Raw genomic sequence first — 21,000 nt, 5'->3', positions numbered from 1 at the left:
AGACTCCTTGCCCCCTCTTCCCATGCCCGTGTCTGAATACTGGATTCAAGTTTTAGAACCCTGAAAAACCACATCCCAGTAAATGTTGTCTTCCGCCTCTTCATTCCGAGTGGATGTCCTTGCTATAAAAAGACATTTTATTCCAGCATTGTTTAAGCTGCAGTGACCAACTATTATATAAAATGCATTTGAAAGTCAAAGTTTAATAACGCTGTGAATACGAGCAGAGCTCCAAATTAAGTTTGTTACGAGCAGAGTTTACGTCTTGCAACCATAACTATAACCATAGCTACATTGACAAATACAACGTAACCATAACCACATTATGACAACCGTAACCACAATATAGCCACGTCGTATGTAACTTCTTTCGCACCGTACGTAGCCAACCGCGCTAATTGGAGATTGTGGGGGAAGGACAACAAAATCGTAACCACAATCATAGCAACATTATAACGATATTGTTTACGAAAGACATAACCATAATCACCACACTAACCGCAACTAAATTCGACCCACAAAAACACAATAGAATCACAACCAACATAACCACAACAGGCACAATTTAACCTCAACTATGGCGCATTGTGTGTGTTTAAGGCACAATCGCGAGTTTTCCCGTCAACAGGCCGAGCACAAAGCTGGGGGTGGACATGAGCAGTGACTTGTAAAAAAAATGTTTTTCCCGTTTTAGAACTTTCATTTACAAGAATATTTTTATGCATATTTGCACACCTGTCACAATTTCCAGGGAATGTCCTCAATAGTAAATATTTATCGTTATACGATTACTCTTTGGTTCTTGCAGTAAAGTCACGTAGAAATAAATAAAATAATAGAATACGACGTTTCTATTGCAACACAAGCAACCATCATCAGGTACAAATGGTTGCTTGTGTTGCAATCGAAACGTCGCATTATATTATTATTTAACCTGGTGAATATGAGCAGGGAACTGCACTTGGATCTGGAGAAAGAATATTTCCAGGAATTGTTGGAATGCCACACTCAAGAGTTGATTGAGGATTCGATGGAGCTGGAGTCATGAAGGGTGGCTGATGAGGTCACTGAGGAGGAACAGGAGGCTGAGCAACCAAAATGGTTCAACACCGAGCAGCTGACGGAAGGTTTCAGCACGATTGAGAAGGCACTGGCTTGTTTTGAGTCTTATAACCCAACCACTGAACGGTTTACTATGGTGTCATCAGCTGTTCACGATGTTATTGCCTGTGACAAGTTGATTTATGAAGAGAAGAAGAGAGCAACTGTGCAGACATCTCTTGGTACGTTTTTAATGAGGAATTTATGCTATTAAAAAACGAGCCAAATTTATCAAAACGTTACATAAAACTTCAGGATAAATAAACCAACCATAGTAAATTACCATAATCAGCCATTATCAATCAACAGCTGGATGAAATCCTCCCCAAGCTGCAGTGATATCTCCCACTACTCTACAATGCAATAGTGAAGCTAGCACAAGCATCCCAGCCGATTCTGTCGATCCTTGGTAGACATCCTCTCATAATGCTGGAAAAGGGGCGAACTACACGTAAATGCAATGTTGAGTGGTGTATCATTACACAACCACCACATTACAGAACATTTCATGTCCCAGGGAGAATTAAAGATTTCCCAGGACAACAGCTATATCAACACGTGCATGATCCTGGGATAACCAGGATAGGGGGGCGCCGTGGTGCCAAGATGTTAACTACCTCGCCTGGCATAGACTATAATATTAAACTTGTAATATTACACTATGTATTATTCTACCAACCCTACTGTATACCACACTGCTGTATACTCACTATGCAATTACGATACTATATATTACCTCATGAATTATATTAAACATTACACTGTTATACTATTTATTATTATACAATCTGCTATAAACCATACCATTGACCGTCACGTAAAAGGTACCAAGAGGCAATGCCAGCGAATGGACTGCAGTCTGAAAGTCACCGTAAAATAAAATCAATCAAGACCCGAAATTGTTTATCACGTCCTTCCAATGATTGCCGAGCCAGAATCCATCTTCTCGGTTGAAATTGTCTCTGTGTTTGAATGTGGATTGCCTCGTGAACGCATCTCTCATAGTAGCCGGATGGCTTGCAGAGAACCTCCGTCTTGGAGAAGTGAATGTTATGTGAACCCACTGAATTATAAGTGATCTGCCAAGGCTGAGGTGTTCGTCCTACCGTATTTCAGGTCTGTTTATGTTCACAGATTCGGTCAGAGACATGTCGTTTGGTTTCTCCAATGTAACTGCTACCACGGAGGCAACTTAGTTTGTAGACGCCCGGGTACTGTATGTCTGGAACCACATCGTTTACAGACGGGACCAGATCACGAATGTTATGTACTGTGTTGAATCGGACCTGGATCTTGTGTTTATTCAGGATTTTGGAGATCTTTTTTGGGTCACAGGTGCAGGGCCACCACCTTGTGCAACACAGGGGTAGCTGCTACTTGGGGATGCTCGAGTGTTTGAGACAAGATACGATACAAATACCCGAATTGCCAGAGGCGATTAAGCAAGCCAATATAAATGCAATTATAACATAGTGAATGCTTGGGAACTTATTGGCTCTCGTTCCCGGTTAGAGATCTACGCAACCCACAGGTCCACAAAGACTGGCCGCTCTTACCCTGCAGGTTGCAACTAGGAATTGAGTGTTCAACTTCACATTCTTGTCATTAAAGGCCTGTGACAAAAGTGCATCTATTGGAGCGACATCGTCTCAAGCTTACACATCTACCGGGTCTCCATTTGACTTTGTATTGTCTCGGAGGAAGTCCACCCACGCCTCCACTTCCACAAACTGCTGGGAGTTGCCACGCTCTGACTCAGTCAGAATTATCCTCCTGCATCACGTTGCCTCCATCGATGTGAAGGTCCGATTTTAGAATTGAATCTTCATCTTCACATTTTACCTTCACTTCTTCGCTCTTCACCATCACCTCTTCATATTTCACCTTCACCGCGTCATATTTCACCTCGATACCTTTAAAAGTGTCCAAGCTGGGATTTTCTTCCGGTTCTTGTTTAATGAGGGATGGGCTCATTGCAGCACTTTGACTTTCACAAGCTGATTTCAGACTCCACTCCTTGTGCATCTTCTGATGCCTGTTTGTTCTCTGGTGTACATGAAGATTTGATGAAAGTGCAAACGCCTTCCCGCACGGAGTGCACCTGAAGGGTTTCTCTGCCGTGTGTGTTCTCTGGTGTTTTACAAGAGCCTGTGACCGTGCAAACGCCTTCCCACACACACTGCACTTGAAGGGTTTCTCTCCCGTGTGTGTTATCTGGTGTGTTACAAGACTAGAGGACTGTGAAAACGCCTTCCCACACACACTGCACCTGAAGGGTTTCTCTCCCGTGTGTGTTCTCTGGTGTGCTACAAGGGTAGATGACTGTGCAAATGCCTTCCCACACATTCTGCACTTGAAGGGTTTCTCTCCCGTGTGTGTTCTCTGGTGTTCTACAAGAGATGACTTTGCAAACGCCTTCCCACACACACTGCACTTGAAGGGTTTCTCTCCTGTGTGAGTTCTCTGGTGCTGTGTCAAATGTCCAGGACGATCCGTGCTGTATGAACACTGGTCGCATTGTTGCCTTGTCGCACCGAGCTGCGCCGAGTGCCTTTGCTCCATCAGACCAATTCTGCAGAGGAAGCGACAGAGGAAGCGTCAGCTGCAGACAGAAAAAAAAATATCCACACCATCTACACGTCAGTATCGAGGCACAGAGGAATGCCTATATACACAGTCACAGTGACTTACACGTTTAAACCTATTCATATATTCATGATATAGTGAAAAAGTTTCCCAAACTCATCACACGGGCTGTTATGACACACAATGAGGGCAAATGGTCACAAATTTCGGCTGTCTGGCTACAAAAGGAATATTTATGAAAGCTAAATTCAGTTGACATAGCAAAAGGTGTTGAAAATAACTCTTTGTGTTATGCAGAAATGCATAAATTAATGTTCAATCGCAACTTAGAGGTGTGAAGCCAGCCAGGCTCACGATGTCCTTGAATGCTGGGATGAACAGATCTGACTTCAGCTGCATGTGTGTGCTGTGTTAACTTCTTGACTGTTTCCATTCTTACACAGAGTTCCAGAGGAAAACTAAAATAATCTACAGCTTTTATATAACCTCCGTGTTCCATAGAGTTAATAGATTTTACTGCAAACACAAACTTTACACTGTCACACACTGGCATGGTTCACAGGTGATGGTGTGTCCAGACCCATGCCTGGCCACCTTCATCCGCTCAGTATTAATGCTTCCTCACTCCACCAAGTAATTCATTGATGATCAATCAACATCGCCGAGGCTGCGTGTCTCTCTCTCACTCCGTGGTGAGATGTTAACTACCTCTCCTGACATACAGGAAGTCGTGGGTTCGATCCCAACCCTGACGCCGGCTGTATATTTGGAGTTTGCGTGCCTCTCTCTCTCCCCGTGGTCGCGTTGATTTCCCTCTGTGTCCCCCGGTTGTCCCCACTCCACATGCAGAGAGTGAACACCGTCACGCTGTGGACAAGCCTCACCTTGTTGTTGTTGTGGGAAGGTCGCTTCTGAAAACAAGCGCGGTATAGCAGCTCAAGCGGGCTTGGCCTGGTATAAAAAATTAAATAAAAACTGTGAGAATATTAAAAGTAAAACAAAGTTACAAAGTAGTGAGCCGTGTGAAGACAAATTAAACTTAAGCGAGACAATTGAAGCAAACGCGATCAGGCGAGGGCAGGAGGCAAGGCCCCGCGTGGCTAGGCCCCGCGTTCTAAAGTTCCAACCTGGACATCGCTTCCATGTTCGCTGCTACTCAATTGACATCCCTACGAGAGAGAGAGAGCGAGGCTCTACCTCGGTACACAACAACCACCACAAACGCGATGGTAATTTCTCACCTCGGATTTCAGTGCAAGCGCGGAGCGGCAACTTCCTGTTACCTCGTGACGTCACGCGGCAGCAGGTGACATGACGTCACTTGCTGGGTACGATAACACTCCCCTCCCACAACGAACGGCTCTGTAACTTAAATAAATTATGTTAATGAGCCCAGCCCATACGTGGAGGGATGGGGCGTGGGTGCGGAACCCGTCGCAAAAACTCGCGACGGTTTACACGAATACATCATGTTAATGAGCCGCCAGCCACCAGGCGTAGCTTTGCCCAAATAAGGATTGGCACTGAACAGATATAGGGGGTGGAGCGAATACCTTGGTGACATGTCGTCACTACCACCTCCCCCTGGCGTTTGATGCCGATGAGGTCACGCTGAAAGGTGACGTCAGAGCAGGGTCAGAGTTCAAGTTTGTTGACAGTTTTTTTCTTCAGTTTTCATTTATTTGGTTTAGCCCTGTGAGCTATTTGGCTCTTGAATCGGGTGCAACCGCAACAAACAAAAAACATGAACAAGAAAACATCTTAAAGTGACTATGTGACTGTGCAAACAGAAAATCCAGGAAAAAATAGCAAAATATTCCAGAAAATGCACCGTACACCAATGCTGTGTGCAAAAATCCCAGTGGGATGCAAGTCAAACAACAACAACAACCACAAGACAACTTAGATTCAGGCCATAAGTTTAACTCCATACTATAACAAACAAACATGGCAAACCAAAAAACTTTTCGAGATCACCAAAATAAAGCCATAAAAGCAATGTAACGGGGATCATAAGAACTGTGACCGAATTTTCCCAATAAACGACATAAACATGTACTGTACCACCAAACCCTGCAGCCATAGCTGGCTACATGAGTCACTCCACGACAGCAGGACAGAAGGGGAGCGGCAGGGTCGTGGTGAGCGCTGCGCTCCGCACCCGTCCAGCCAAGTTCCATTCCCGCTCGTGGCCAACACCGCCAGTGACGATTTTCTGAACCGGTCCTGAGCCTCCCCTACGTCGACTCAGCCTCAAACGAGTACCCGGTGCGGTGTGTCAACATCGCCACTAGGGAGACAAAGGCGGCCGGGCGTGATGCTGGCCACACATCCCCTCGTGTGCCGTCCCACCCTTAATAGGTGCTCGCTAACAGCACTTGCCCCTACAGTCTGTCCAGGCTATACGGGGGATCTTTGTCTTTGTGTTGGGAGCAAGTTTGAGTGGCGTGTAGTCGTGGGAGTTGAACGGGCGCCTGCTGCTACTGACAGTCGTTGACTACCGTTGGACAGACGCTGATAGGCAGACAGACAGACAAGACAGGCGGACAGACAGACAAGAGGAACACAGAGACAGAGACGACAGACATAGAGACAGGCAGAGAGAAACACAGATGCAAACAGAGACACAGACGGACAGAGAGATGTTGAATCGAACACACTGAACTCGCTCCATTGAAAGAGATTCCTCAAATCTTTGCCTATCCCTGGAAGTCGTTCTAGTTTCTATTTATTTCATTGTGTGTGGTGTGTACGTGTAAGCAATGTGGGATATCGATGTACACAGATATGAATAAGATCAGCAGACAATACGGCTTTCATTTATCGATCTCTCCACGACACAAAGGAATGTTTAACACACTATAACTAGCACAGCCTTCTGGGAGAGCATCATTGATTCAGTGCAAGCCACCTGTGGACCCTTATTGGTGTGTAATGTGAGGATATATCCGGGTTGCTGATGGATCACACCTCGTTACGATTGGCTCTACCGGTCCTGGCCCATAGCCAATGGGGGGGGAGTCTAGGGGCGTGGCCCTCACGTAATAGGAAGGTGACATCTGTAAGTAGAGGATTGGATCTGCTGGCTTTAGCCACAGCCAATAGGGGGACGAGTCAGGGGCGCGGTCCTGGGAACGTACGATGGAGTCTAGAAGATTCCATAGAGGTTAACCAGGATTGGTGCAGGATTGGTGGAAAGGTACCACGTGACCCGGGTATTAAAAGGGGTGGAGATGGACAACACGTGGTCAGATCTGGAACGAACGGAGGGTGAGGCCACGCTGGAGCGGGGTCCAGGCTGCCACGTGGCCGCGCGTGTCTCTCTCTCATGCTGTCTGTCAGCAGCGTGAAGGAGTAAGATAGGAGTGTTGTGAACGAAAGACAAATAAAGACCGGATTCCAGAAGTCGGTTCCACGACCTTTATTACAGGTACATAGCGTCTCAACAGCAGCCGGGCTTGCTTCAACCGATGGTTACAAACATCCAGACGTTAATCAACAAGGAGTATTCCTAGTCCTAGGTCGACAAAATCTACGTCAACACGTAATACAAAATTATAATTCGTGTTGTAGAGAATGTACCTCCTATACGTGTGTAGAGAAGTTCCGACGGACGTACTCGGAGACGGAGGTAAGTTAGGGGCTTCCGCCAGGGTTTATTAACACTTATCAATCCTACACAGGGTACACAATTCCCAGGGGCTAGGGGTCCAACTCTGAGTCCGGGTCCCTGCCGGCTAGCTCCGGTCTCTCTCTCTCGTCGGATCGTGGAGTCTACCGACTCCACCGACCGAAGAGAGAAGCACCTCTACGGCTACCACCGGCTTCTCCCCAGACTCCCTATTCGATCCCTCTCACTATCCCTGGTTCCCTCTTCACCCTGTTTACTATCCCCGTTCCTATAGTGACCCCGCTTACGTCACGGGGTATCCCTTAAATACCCTAGGAGACGTGACGTCATCGCACTGAACGGCACACCTGACGTCGCGTCCCCACTTTACTCCTCTACATTACCCCCCCGTGAAAAAAATTCAGCCGACTCGGCTGTAAACAATATAAAAGTAGAGGAGTCCCAGAACCACAAACCAACATATTCACAACCAACCGACAACATCCAGGCAGCATGACAACAATCAATCAAATTTCAAAACTTTGAAACTCTCATCACGCGCTGCCATCAATACAAAGGCGGAATCCCGATGGCCCAGACAACACACACCAACAAACAACAATTGAACAATTGAGCAGCCCAGACAAACCACACCAAAACCGACAATTGGGCAGTCTAGACAAAACACGCCAACAGAACAACAATTGAGCAGCCCAGACAATACACACCAAAACCGACAATTGGGCAGTCTAGACAAAACACACCAACAGAACAACAATTGAGCAGCCCAGACAAAACACACCAAAACCGACAATTGGGCAGTCTTAGACAAAACACGCCAACATAACACAATTGAGCGATGAGGGCTGGAGGCCGACGGCAGCGTTCCCACAGGCCATCAACAGAGCGCACGCCTCCCCATGTGGCACAAATCGCCAGGGCAGGCACCGCGCCAGCTGGCTGCTGCAGCCCCGTGAGAGCTGCAGCAGCCCAGCAGCCCAGCAGCCCAGCAGCCCAGCAGCCCAGCAGCCCAGCAGCCCAGCAGCCCAGCAGCCCAGCAGCCCAGCAGCCCAGCAGCCCAGCAGCCCAACGCAGCTCCTGCCAGGCGCGCGCCGGCCCGAGCGGCGGCTCCTGCTGCCCATGCCGCGGCAAGATGCAGAGCCGCGGCGTCGGCATGGCAACGCCCAGGCACCGCGAGGTGCGGGGCCGCGTCGTCGCCGGCGGCCCCCACCGCGATCGCGGCAAAATAGCAGCCTGGTGCGGCGTCGCCGGCGGCAAAACCCGCATGCACAGCGAGGTGCGGTGCCCCGGCGTGACCCTCGGCCCACCCCGCGGCCGCGGCAACTATAGGAGCCGCAGTGGCGGGCGCGCCAAACCCCGCAGGCACGGCGATGCTCGGAACCGCGGCAACTTCCGCGGCGCGGCGTCGTGCGGAGCCGCGGCAGCAATGCATGGGGCCGCGGCGACACCCGCAGTGCACCCCGCCAGCGCGGCGATGCCCGGAACCACGGCGGCACCCTCGGCAACTCCCGTGGTGCGGCGAGGTGCGGAGCCCCGGACATACCTGGGGCTCCCCCGGCGGGCGCAGCATGGTGCGGACCTGTGGCGTCGCCGACGGCAGACCCCGCGCGCGCGGCGTGGCGCGAAGTCGCGGCGGCACCCACGGTGGACAACGGCGTCGCGGTTGCCATGGCAGCCATGGCGCCGACGTGCGGCGTCGCATGAACAATGGCCGCCGCCTGTCGCGTCGCAGTCAAAATGGCGGCCGCCTGAGGCGCCCCAACCAACATGGCCGCCGCTGGCGACGTCGCAGGCAAAATAGCCAGCTGGGGCGTCGCGGCAAAGATGGCGGCCGCCTCTCGCAGAGTCCCGGCAGTTGACAGTTGCTCCCGTCCCGAGTGCGGGCCGGGTGCACCCAACTTCGCCTCCGCGATGTCGAGACGGGCGCAGAGCTGCGCGATCGCCTGCAGGAGCTGCCTCAGCAGGTCTGCAGGGGCGCTCCCCGTCTCCGGCGGCGGTGGCGGCGAGCTGGCACCCCCGCCCGTCATCTTCCCGGGGCCTGTCACCGGAGCCCCGGACTCCGGGGTCACTGCCGAAGCCTCCTCCCCGCCGTCTTCATCCTCCGATCGTCCCGTCGCTGGGTTCTTGCGCTCCGCTCCCGATGTAAACATTGTAGCAGCAGTGCAGACACTGACACCAGATGTAGAGAAGTTCCGACAGACGTACTCGGAGACGGAGGTAAGTTAGGGGCTTCCGCCAGGGTTTATTAACACTTATCAATACTACACAGGGTACACAACTCCCAGGGGCTAGGGGTCCTACTCTGAGTCCGGGTCCCTGCCGGCTAGCTCCGGTCTCTCTCTCTCGTGTTGGATCGTGGAGTCTGCCGACTCCACCGACCGGAGAGAGAAACACCTCTACGGCTACCACCGGCTTCTCCCCAGACTCCCTATTCGATCCCTCTCACTATCCCTGGTTCCCTCTTCACCCTGTTTACTATCCCCGTTCCTATAGTGACCCCGCTTACATCACGGGGTATCCCTTAAATACCCTAGGAGACGTGACGTCATCGCACTGAACGGCACACCTGACGTCACGTCCCCATTTTACTCCTCTACACGTGTAACTTTTGAGTGGTATGCCTTGTAACTGATGAATGATCCGAGTGTGCTCCCTATTTAAAAGACAATGAGTTGCTCTAGAGGGAGATGCTTCCTGAAAACACAAAAATACCCTTTGACCTGTATCACAAGAACAATGAGTCTCACCCGAATTATCTGTACAGGTTACTTCCAAAACACACTTTGTCCTAACATCACTTATTCAATGTTTGACCCTCATAGACAAAATGTTACATGTACGCACACAATCTTACAAGTATTCATTCTAAATTATTGACAATCATTTTAACTAAGTTAAATTACAGCACTGAAATATGCTGCATCAGGTTACATCGTATTAAGATATAAAAAAAATACTGTCTGCTTAACAGTGTATGTACAACATACTATTGCGCCATTCAAAACGAGTAGGCCATTGCATGTTGACGTTGGGGTCAAAATTGATCAAATTCTAAACATTACCTACAAACTCCACAACTAAGATGCCACATCAACTATCGCCCCCTACCGACAGGCTCTTGTCCTCATGCAGGCCAGTGCAGAGCCAACACCTTGTGCCACACAGGGGCAGCTGCTACTTGGGGATGCTTTTCGAGTGTTTGAGACGAGATACGATACAAAACTCCGAATTGCCCAGGCGATTAAGCAAACACCATATAAATGCAATTATGATAACATAGCAAATGCTTGGGAGCTTATTGACTCTCGCTCCTGGTTAGAGATATACGCAGCCTACAGGTTCACAAAGACTGGCCACTCTTACACATCTACCGGGTCTCCATTTGACTTTGTATTGTCTCGGAGGAAGTCCACCCACACCTCCACTTCCACAAACTGCTGGAAGTTGCCTCGCTCTGCTCAGTCAGAATTCTCCTCCTGCTTCACGTTGCCTCCATCAATGCGAAAGTCCGATTTTGGAGTTGAATCTTCATCTTCACATTTTATCTTCACTTCTTCGCTCTTCACCATCACCTCTTCATATTTCACCTCGATACATTTAAAAGTGTCCAAGCTGGGATTTTCTTCCGGTTCTTGTTTGATGAGGGATGGGCACATTGCAGCACTTTGACTTTCACAAGCCGATTTCAGATGCCACACCTTGTGGATCTTCTGATGCTTATGTGTTCTCTGATGTCTTTGAAGATTTGGTGAAAGTGTAAACGCCTTCCCACACGTGTGTGTTCTCTGATGTGTTACAAGAGTAGATGACTGTGCAAACGCCTTCCCACACATACGGCACTTGAAGGGTTTCTCTCCCGTGTGTGTTCTCTGGTGTTCTACAAGAGTAGATGACTTTGCAAAGGCCTTCCCACACACACTGCACTTGAAGGGTTTCTCTCCCGTGTGTGTTCTCTGGTGTTCTACAAGAGCAGATGACTGTGCAAACGCCTTCCCACACACACTGCACTTAAAGGGTTTCTCTCCCGTGTGGGTTCTCTGGTGTATTACAAGAGCATATAACTGTGCAAACGCCTCCTCACACACACTGCACTTGAAGGGTTTCTCTCCCGTGTGTGTTCTCTGGTGTGTTACAAGAGTAGATGAATGTGCAAACGCCTTCCCACACACACTGCACTTGAAGGGTTTCTCTCCCGTGTGTGTTCTCTGGTGTGCTACAAGAGGAGATGACTGTGCAAATGCCTTCCCACACACACTGCACTTGAAGGGTTTCTCCCCCGTGTGTGTTCTCTGGTGTTTTACAAGAGGAGATGACTGTGCAAACGCCTTCCCACACACACTGCACTTGAAGGCTTTCTCTCCCGTGTGTGTTCTCTGGTGTATTACAAGAGTAGATGAAAGTGCAAACGCCTTCCCACACACACTGCACTTGAAGGGTTTCTCTCCCGTGTGTGTTCTCTGGTGTTCTACAAGAGTAGATGAATGTGCAAACGCCTTCCCACACACACTGCACTTGAAGGGTTTCTCTCCCGTGTGTGTTCTCTGGTGTATTACAAGAGCAGATGACTGTGCAAATGCCTTCCCACACACACTGCACTTAAAAGGTTTATCTCCCGTGTGTGTTCTCTGGTGTATTACAAGAGCACATGACTGTGCAAACGCCATCCCACACACACTGCACTTGAAGGGTTTCTCTCCCGTGTGTGTTCTCTGGTGTGCTACAAGAGTAGATGACTGTGCAAACGCCTTCCCACACACTCTGCACTTGAAGGGTTTATCTCCCGTGTGGGTTCTCTGGTGTTCTACAAGAGTAGATGAAAGTGCAAACGCCTTCCCACACACACTGCACTTGAAGGGTTTCTCTCGCATGTGAGTTCTCTGGTGCTGTTTCAAATGTCCAGGACGATCCGTGCTGTATGCACACTGGTCGCATTGTTGCCTTGTCGCACCGAGCTGCGCCGAGTGCCTTTGCTCCATCAGACCAATTCTGCAGAGGAAGCGACAGCTACAGACAGAAAAAAAAAATATCCACACCATCTACACGTCAGTATCGAGGCACAGAGGAATGCATATACACAGTCACACATGACTTACAAGTCTATACTTATTTATATATTCATGATATAGTGAAAAAGTTTCCCAAATTCATCACAAGGGCTGTTATGGCACACAATGAGAGGGCAAATGGTCACAAATTTCAGCTGTTTGGCTACAAAAGGCATATTTATGAAAGCTAAATTCAGTTGACATAGCAAAAGGTGTTGAAAATAATACTATTTGTGTTATGCAGAAATGCATAAATTCATGTTCAATCGCAAATTAGAGGTCTGTCGAGGCGACAGCATCTGGTTTTCACCTGAAGACGGCTGCTTGCGTTGTGGCCGAAACGTCGTGAGAATTATTTTATTATGTTTTATTTTTATTATTTTATTACTTCCCTTCTACGTGACTTTACCGAAAGAACCAAGAAGATGAACTCGCATTTTCTTTAACGGTAAAAGTTTGAAACTCAGCAAAAAGAACAAATCGACGTTATAGACTGCAGTCTATATTTGTGGCTTTATTATTACTTATTTTATTTCACCCTTATTCAACTCATATATCATTTTGTATTGTATCTTTCTATCCATGAAACTTCACCAAGAGAAGCAAGGAATGTGAATTCTGGCAGTCAAGAAAGTGAGGGCTTGTTTATATCTCCAGCCTCGGGATATCAAAATATAACTCTAAATAAAACACCGATCCCTGGTGACACAGACTTATAACAAAGCTTGGCAAAACCCTCGGAATAATGGTAACAACGAGGGGCATTACGAATCTTGGTTAAACATGAACCAAATAATAACCACGAGTATTAGACCGGGGGTAACTCATAAGAAATACAAGAAATAGGTCCAACACACACAAGACCAGATCATATGTATTCCATGGAATCAAAGCCTCCCCCGGCCACTTTTGTCTTCCAACAATTTGACACAAACACATGGTAGCCATAAATATGTAGTGCCATAGATGAGCCACACTTACCAGCAGGTAGCTCGGACCCCCAGGGGAGGGGCCACTGTGCCAGCCCAAGAAGGGAGTGGCTGCGGGGGCTCTAGGATCCTAGACAGCTAAGCCCTCGGCACCAGGCCCTAGGATTCCAGGCAACCCAGACAGCTAAGCCCCTTGGCGCAACCAACGGGGGGCTGTATGTGCTCTGTGGGCTATCTGGGGGTACACACAACCCCACCCCTCGATGGGCGAGAGGCATAAAAGGGCCGCTCACTGGCCGATCGGGGCCAGTCGCAGCTCAAGCCCCAAGACCAGCCAGCTTAGGACCCTGGACCCCCTCGTCCCGCTTGTCCTTGTAAGGGCCGGGACGCTGTGCGGGCCAGTGGTGGGACTCTGGGACTCCAGGCTCTACGTCCTTGTAAGGGCGAGTTCCGAGGAAGCCAGAGTCTAGACCCGCACCTTGGCTGGGTCGGGTGTTGTATACTATCCCTTCTTCCAAAATTGATATATAATGAATGAAAACACACCAAAGCGCAGCAAACTGCAAAACACCAGGGGTTGTTAAGTAATGAACTGGAGGGAGCAAAGATACCCAAAAAGGCCAAGGAATTAAATTATTAAATAAGTGGGTCAGCTCAAGGCTGTGTGCACAGGGGAGGGAGCTGATTTAAACAACCCTGCACGTCTGAACGTGAGGGGGCCTTTGACCTGAAATTAAGAATAACACTCCCAGAGCAGAAGGTTGCGTGGCCACAGTGAGACGAATAAGAGTGTTGTATATCTCTCAAGGATGCAGACTCAGCAACAACAAGGCTGCGGGGGTCACCAGAAGTTCGCGTTCGCCTAGTTAAGACAAAAAGCTCAATTATTCTGTATTGCTATTAAAGTAACGTTAAAGTCGGAATTTAACAACAGGGTAGGCTAAAGTTATTGATATTCACACCCACTCCAATTAAACCAGGCCACAAGTTACGCCTACTGAACCATCACCATCATTAAGTCAATATGAAATGTTATTTCCATACTTTAATACTTTTTATACAACTCGACCCGAAGCATATGACAATCAGAACCTTCCTAAGTCAAAATTGAATCGCACCCAGACAGGAGCGAATAGTCGATATAAGGTTGAAGAGGGAAGGAAATTAAGAGCACGGCGAACTGCAAACGTAAGCAAAAAGCCAGGAACGACCCAGCGACCCACCAGCCCAGCAACAGCGAGTCGGGCTTCGACAGGCCATAAAAGTAGAAATAATAACTCCCGGGGTCAGGGGACACAAGAAGAAGCAGGCAGACAAAAACCAGAACTGACTCCAAGGTTCAACCGCCCTCACCTACAAGGAGTGACGGAAATTAATGAGGCCTTGAGTTAACGGCGTCAGCTGGACAGCAACAACAACGGCGAGCAGAGATAGAGTGGGGCAAAGACTGCGGGGCTATGGAATGCAACTTCATGTCAGTAAAGCCTGACAAACAAGTTAAGTTAAAGACATCACAATACATAATATCGTACATAACATCAATGTTAACGCTATTCACCGTAAACTATATTCCGCTTATATAACCATGCAGACACCAAGGAATACGAATTCCTAGGATCAAGAAACTTACCCCTTGACCTAAGATATCGGAAATAAATTAATGGTAATAAGCATATGCATGAAAAAACAAAAGTAAAACTTATGGAAAGGCCGGATAGCGGGATGAATCACCACCAGGTCGAATATAAAATACATAATAAAAGAGCGATGTTAAACCCAGGGTCGGAGAGAAAGGGAGATCCCGGCCGTCTTTGTATCCCCGCAGCGCGGGATAGGAGTGTGTATACGCTCGGGGAGACACCTCCACTTGAGTCAAGCACCACGATGGGAAACGACAGACCTTGGGTTACATACCGAATCATAACTGTGAAATGGTAAGGGACAAATGTTAAAACTTTTTAACCATTTCTTTGTGCGTCGGTGGGGGTCGGAGGGAGTGTTGCCCCTCCCTCCAGGTCGTGCAAAACGGACAAAGACGCCTATGGGACGATTTGTAACGTCTGTGTTTTGGTTCATGAAGAAGGCCAGACAAGAGATAATATTGCACCCAGACAGAGAGACGACTTCGAGGCAATTTGTAACATCTGATTGTTTGCTCGTGGATTTTATGGAGGGAGTATGACAACGGAATATACCGTGGGTGATGCACACAAGGACATACGGACGTACGGACACACACATGGACACACCTGCCTACGGACAGATCCTGACACAGCAAAAATCGAAAGAAACCCCGCCTTGTGGGCAGGGTCCAAGGGGATTTTTCGGCATAAAAGAAAGGACCCTGAGCATTGGAAACCAGCTCGACCGGGAGGGTCGACTCAGGAGCTCGACCGGGAGGGTCGACTCAGGAGCTCGACCGGGAGGGTCGACTCAGGAGCTCGACCGGGAGGGTCGACTCAGGAGCGAGCTGCGACCAGCGGGTCGGCTCGGGCTCATCTTCAGCTCGACCGGGAGGGTCGACTCAGGAGCTCGACCGGGAGGGTCGACTCAGGAGCGAGCTGCGACCAGCGGGTCGGCTCGACTCTTCAGCTCGTCTGGGACTCAGCCGAGTTCGATCGGCTCACCGGAGCTGGCTCTCGGGGCTCGACTCAAGCGGCTCCCCATCTCCTCTGCAGGCGGGCAAGACCCGCTTGACAGCTCAACTCGGCCTGCGTGGGTCAACCTCTGCCGAGTCGGAGGTCTCTGCTGCCGCCGGAGTGGTGAGGATCGCGGTTTGGCGACGAGGCTCGTGCTCACCCTGGTCGACGACCCAACACTGCACGCTGCGAGCGAGCTGTGGGCGCCACCTACCGACCGGGTTCCGAACTGCGACAGCGTATCAACGGGCATCCACCAGTTCACCACGGTGACAGGGGAGCGACTGATACGTATGACGCGCACCGCCCCCTCACCACACGACCACCAGGCGTCTGTTTGACATAAAGAACCGACTCCGAACACTGACTATTCAAGACAACTCTTACCACTCAAACACACTCGAACCCATAAGCCATCCGTGGCTGTGAAGGCATCACAACGAGACCGAGTGATGGCCATCCGTCGTTTATAAGTGTATTCGTGATTTTTATCTTTAATATTTAGTGGGCTGTACTCTTAATCGCATAAATTCCCAACAGATCCATCAATACGAATTGATTCTTGGCACCTCCTTCCGCCGAGCCACGCTCACGTGGGGAGTGGTGGCCCACCAGATCCTTATCAGGTGATCTGGTCCCCAATTAGTAAACTTGGTATAAGATAACGATCTTCGGAAAAGGAGCACCGTCGCAGGCCCTTACTCCAAGCCATTCTGTTGTCAGATAACCTGCCGATGTATCTGTTGAGATTGGTGCCTTTAAGAATAATAACTGTTTTTGATTGTGTTTTTTTTTTATCGCCGTATAATCTTTCAAGTATCTTTCAGTCATAATCGCCGCACGTACTCGCATCCTCTACAGAATATTCAACTGTCCCGTGACCCAAGGTGCTAACAACGTGATAAGGGTTGCGTATGATCAATAAGGAGTGCGGTACTGCGTGAACAATATTGAGTATAATCATTCATTAACGTTAAGGTTTTTCTTAGCATAGTATTTGCATATTTTAACGACTCTCTCTCTCACTAACAACCATCGCGTTATGCGGGATCCATGTGCCGTTGTCAAAGTGAAATCAGACAATCGTTGATGATGCTGTATTGATGCCGTGTTGACGTTCCGGGATTGAGAGTTCGCATACTATATCATAGTTGAGGTTGAATTAGTAATAAATTGATTAATACAGAAGTGGTTGTGTGATTCTTTCCTGAAATCTATGCATAAGATCTGCTTCTGCGTTGAGATCTGAACTTGGTGACCTTAATAAACACACTAATACATACTCAGTAAATGTTAAAGCGATAACGGGGTGAACCGGGGACCTAAAATATAAGCGAGAATGAGACGAACCTAGACAACGATGCCGAGTTAATCTAAGTTAATCTTGCATACTTACACCACACCTGCATAACTGCATACGATTAATTGCCTTATTCCGATCGATAACCCACCCTCGTCACCGAGGCGGGGTCTGGTTATCATAACGACTGGCATCATAATTACACCCACTCGCATAATTACTACGATTACCTCTCGAATTGGCATAATTAAATGTGCATAATTACATAAATTAACATATTTCCGGATAATTACACATTTGGCCAAATTTCATTTGATTATTATTATTTTCACTGAATATTCATAACCCACGTATACAACATAATAATTTCACCCACGCACGCATACAACATAACAAATTTTGATAACCAACATATACAACACGGGTCAGGTAGCCTCCCCTAGGATAATTGTAGCCGGAGGACCACAGAGCGTAGCTAGAGTCAGGTACGCTAAGAGTAGGCTGTCTACCTAGGCTGTGTACCTAGGCTGTAACAGAGTATCAGGACTGTTGAGGTGTTGTATTGTAATAAAGAAGTTACCTCTACAAGTGTCTCGGGAACCCATTACAAATACGTTTGAAGGGTGTCTGGCTTCGAGATAACAAATACTACGAAGGGGGGGGGGATGCAAACAAGCATAAACTTAGACGGAAAACAGCCCGTCCGGGGTCATCAAGGGAATAGGGGGCAATCAGGTGCGCCCGCAGAGAGAGGACGGTGACAGAGGGCATCTGTTTTTTTTCTCTCACAAGAGACGCGCAGAGAGGGGAGGGAATTCAGATATAACCAACGACACAGATCATGCAATTCAGTCTTGCAAAGGGGCAAACTCTGGGGCATGGCGTCGAGATCAACCATGTGTGTCGTGTCTCGCGGAGAGAAGGGATGATGTGTTGTTAGGAGCTGAGTTCGGCATGAACTGAGAGTGTATCGCTGAAAGTTTATTCTACATTCTTCCTGAAGTTTTGAGTCGCTTGCGGAATCGAGGATTGCGATAAGTTGTATTGTACCAAGCTATCAGAGTTATGTACGAGGTGTGCTAATACAATTTACAAGTTTTGAGAGTGAGTGATCCAGCCAGCGATGAGCAGCTCACAGCAAGAGCCCCCTTGGAAGAAGGGCGGAGAGCACGAAAGTTGAGCAACGACAAGGCGAAGCCCTGAAGTGAGGGCGGAAGAGGCAACACTGAATGCCAGTGCAAAACTGGCAGCTGAACGCCAAGGGCGAAAGTAAGGAGAGAGAAAGGAGAGAGAACGGAGCAGTGGAAATAGCCTGACCCAGTGCAAGCCCTGAAGTAAGGGCGGGTGTCCGTGTGAAGCTGGCAGCTGCATGATCAAGAGAGAAAGAGTTACGAGCGACAACAAGCAATCAACTTGGAGAAAGGGTGGAAAGCAGCAAGCATCGACCAAGCGAGCATCGCACAGGACCAGCAGCAGAGGACAAGCTGCAAGCGCAATCGTGAATCGCCAGAGAGCACGGAGCAGGAGTAAGAGCGCACAACCAGCGCCACCAAGCAAGAGTGTCGGCACCGGCAACCAGCGGACGAGCGACGAAAGCCATCGTGCATCGCCATAGAGAACGGAGCAGTGGAAAGAGCCTGAGCCAGCGCAGCCCTGAAGTAAGGGCGGGTGTCTGTGTGAAGCTGGCAGCTGCACAATCAAGGAGAGAGCACGGAGCAGTGGAAAGAGCCTGACCAGCCACCCGTGAGCAAGAGTGTCAGCGCCAGCGAGAGCGCAGACAAGCTGCGCACGCTATCTAACGACGGAATCATCCCGCACCGCCGACGGCGAGCATCGCGCCAGCTCAACCAGCAGCGGAGAGAGCTGCAACGCCAAGGGGAAGAGCGCCGTGTGTTTAATACACACATACACCCACACGTACACACAGGTACACACACACGCCGTCCCGCCGTCCCAGCGGCCCTGCTGGGAATCCGAGGTATTTTCAGCACAAGCAACGCAATACCGCATAATCCGCCAAGTCAACAAGTGGCAAAGAAGACACCCGCACACAACACGCATATCGGGACGAATAAGATTGTTCCAAAAAGTTATTTGTGTTTCAAGAAGGGTTGCCATTCCAAGGTGGTGCGTTAAATATCAACTGATCGTGAAAAGCATTTACTGCTCATTGAGTTACGTGGATACGATCGTTCAGAAGTATTTTAGTCATTCGTTTTTGTTGATTGCATAATCTTGCCAATGAACTAATTGATGTATACTGCGTGTCAGTCTCTCACTCCGTGGCGAGATGTTAACTACCTCTCCTGGCATACAGGAAGTCGTGGGTTCGATCCAAACCCTGACGCCGGCTGTATATTTGGAATTTGCGTGCCTCTCTCTCGCCGTGGTCGCGTTGATTTCCCTGTGTCCCCCGGTTGTCCCCACTCCACATGCAGAGAGTGAACACTGCCACGCGTCCAGAGTGAACACCGCCACGCTGTTGACAAGCCTCATCTTTACACCATTAGAACCTCATTTGCCAGTAAAAAATATGATAATTGTTTTTTTACCTTTCTATCTGGAGTCATGTTTGCATAGACCACAATACCTGCAGTCATAATGCAAACAAAAAACATAACTCTGATAATGTATGCACTGTACTTGAAGTTGATTGGTCCACACCCGAGACAGCTTTCCTTAGAGCCTAGTCTCACATGGGTTGGACCAGATGACGCCAAAAGGCGCACAACTCAAAGACTCACCTTGTTTTTTTAATATGACTTTGAAAACCCCCCGCCCACCTCCCACGCATTTCACAATTAACACTATTCGCATTCCTGCATTTCCCATAAATATGCTAAATTCCTCTTCATATGCAAATTATTTTGTCAAGGCGCTCTTCCTCCTCCCTCCCAGCTTAAATAGACGCTCCAAGCCTAGGACGTGTCATTCAAACTCTGTCTTATCGACAGACATGTTCTTCACCTGAGGACGGCTGCTTGCGTTGTGGCTGAAACGTCGTGAGAATTATTTTATTATGTTTTATTTTTTATTATTTTATTACTTCCCTTCTACGTGACTTTACCGAAAGAACCAAGAAGATGAATCCCTGCAGTCACGAAAGCTTTAAATCAAAATTTGACTCACCTTGTTGTTGTGGGAAGGTCGCTTCTGAAGACGAGAGGTATAGCAGCTCAAGCGGGCTTGGCCTGGTATAAAAAAAGAAAAACTGTGAGACTATTAAAAGTAAAACAACGTTACAAAGTGGCGAGCCGTGTGAAGACAAATTAAACTTAAGCGAGAGAATTGAAGCAAACGCCATCAGGCGAGGGCAGGAGGCAAGGCCCCACGTTGTAAAATTCCCACCTGGACATCGCTTCCATGCTCGCTGATACCCAAATGGCATCCCTACGAGAGAGAGCGAGGCTCTACCTCGGTAAACAACAACAACCACCACCACAACCACAAACGCGATGAGAATTTCTCACCTCGGATTTCAGGGAACGGGCGGAGCGGCAACTTCCTGTTACCTCGTGACGTCACGCGGCAGGAACAGGTGACATGACGTCACTTGCGGGGTACGAAGACACTCCCCTCCCAACGTGCGGCTGTAACTTAAATACATTTGTTTTTTTTAAAGCTTTCATGACTGCAGGGATTCATATTCTTGGTTATTTCGGTAAAGTCACGTAGAAGGGAAATAATAAAATAATACAAACATAAAACAAAAATTCTCACGACGTTTCGACTGCAACACAAGCAATCATCATCACGACAAACCGACTTT

At 48.6% G+C, this 21,000-nt stretch overlaps 2 protein-coding genes across 4 annotated transcripts; both read right to left on the bottom strand.

Annotated features, from left to right (window-relative positions):
- Nucleotides 1–1,276: 1,276 nt before the first annotated feature.
- Nucleotides 1,277–4,998, bottom strand: LOC144727495 (uncharacterized). The gene is made up of 3 exons (XM_078606372.1): nt 4,929–4,998; nt 4,572–4,638; nt 1,277–3,673 (listed from the first exon to the last, which is right to left on the bottom strand). The coding sequence occupies exon 3, from the start codon at nt 3,661–3,663 to the stop codon at nt 2,857–2,859; it is 807 nt and encodes a 268-aa protein (XP_078462498.1). The 5' UTR covers nt 3,664–3,673; nt 4,572–4,638; nt 4,929–4,998; the 3' UTR covers nt 1,277–2,856.
- A 5,640-nt stretch (nt 4,999–10,638) lies between these two features.
- LOC144727494 (uncharacterized) lies at nt 10,639–20,791 on the bottom strand. 3 transcript variants are annotated; one of them, XM_078606368.1, is made up of 3 exons: nt 20,702–20,791; nt 20,361–20,422; nt 10,639–12,322 (listed from the first exon to the last, which is right to left on the bottom strand). In XM_078606368.1, the coding sequence occupies exon 3, from the start codon at nt 12,292–12,294 to the stop codon at nt 10,777–10,779; it is 1,518 nt and encodes a 505-aa protein (XP_078462494.1). In that variant the 5' UTR covers nt 12,295–12,322; nt 20,361–20,422; nt 20,702–20,791; the 3' UTR covers nt 10,639–10,776. The 3 variants fall into 3 exon arrangements, with proteins under 3 accessions (XP_078462494.1, XP_078462495.1, XP_078462497.1); XM_078606369.1 differs by having other exon boundaries at nt 20,361–20,442; nt 20,702–20,761; XM_078606371.1 differs by having other exon boundaries at nt 20,580–20,705.
- Nucleotides 20,792–21,000: the final 209 nt, after the last annotated feature.

Source organism: Lampetra planeri, chromosome 25 (assembly GCF_965212315.1).
Source record: "Lampetra planeri chromosome 25, kcLamPlan1.2.h2, whole genome shotgun sequence".
NCBI lineage: Eukaryota > Metazoa > Chordata > Hyperoartia > Petromyzontiformes > Petromyzontidae > Lampetra > Lampetra planeri.
The sequence above is the reverse complement of the archived record's forward strand: the minus strand, read 5'-3'. Positions and strand labels throughout refer to the sequence as shown.

Excerpts from the sequence above, each read along its gene's own strand:
- LOC144727495 (XM_078606372.1), bottom strand. The coding sequence starts at position 3,663 with ATGGAGCAAAGGCACTCGGCGCAGCTCGGTGCGACAAGGCAACAATGC.
- LOC144727494 (XM_078606368.1), bottom strand. The coding sequence starts at position 12,294 with ATGGAGCAAAGGCACTCGGCGCAGCTCGGTGCGACAAGGCAACAATGC.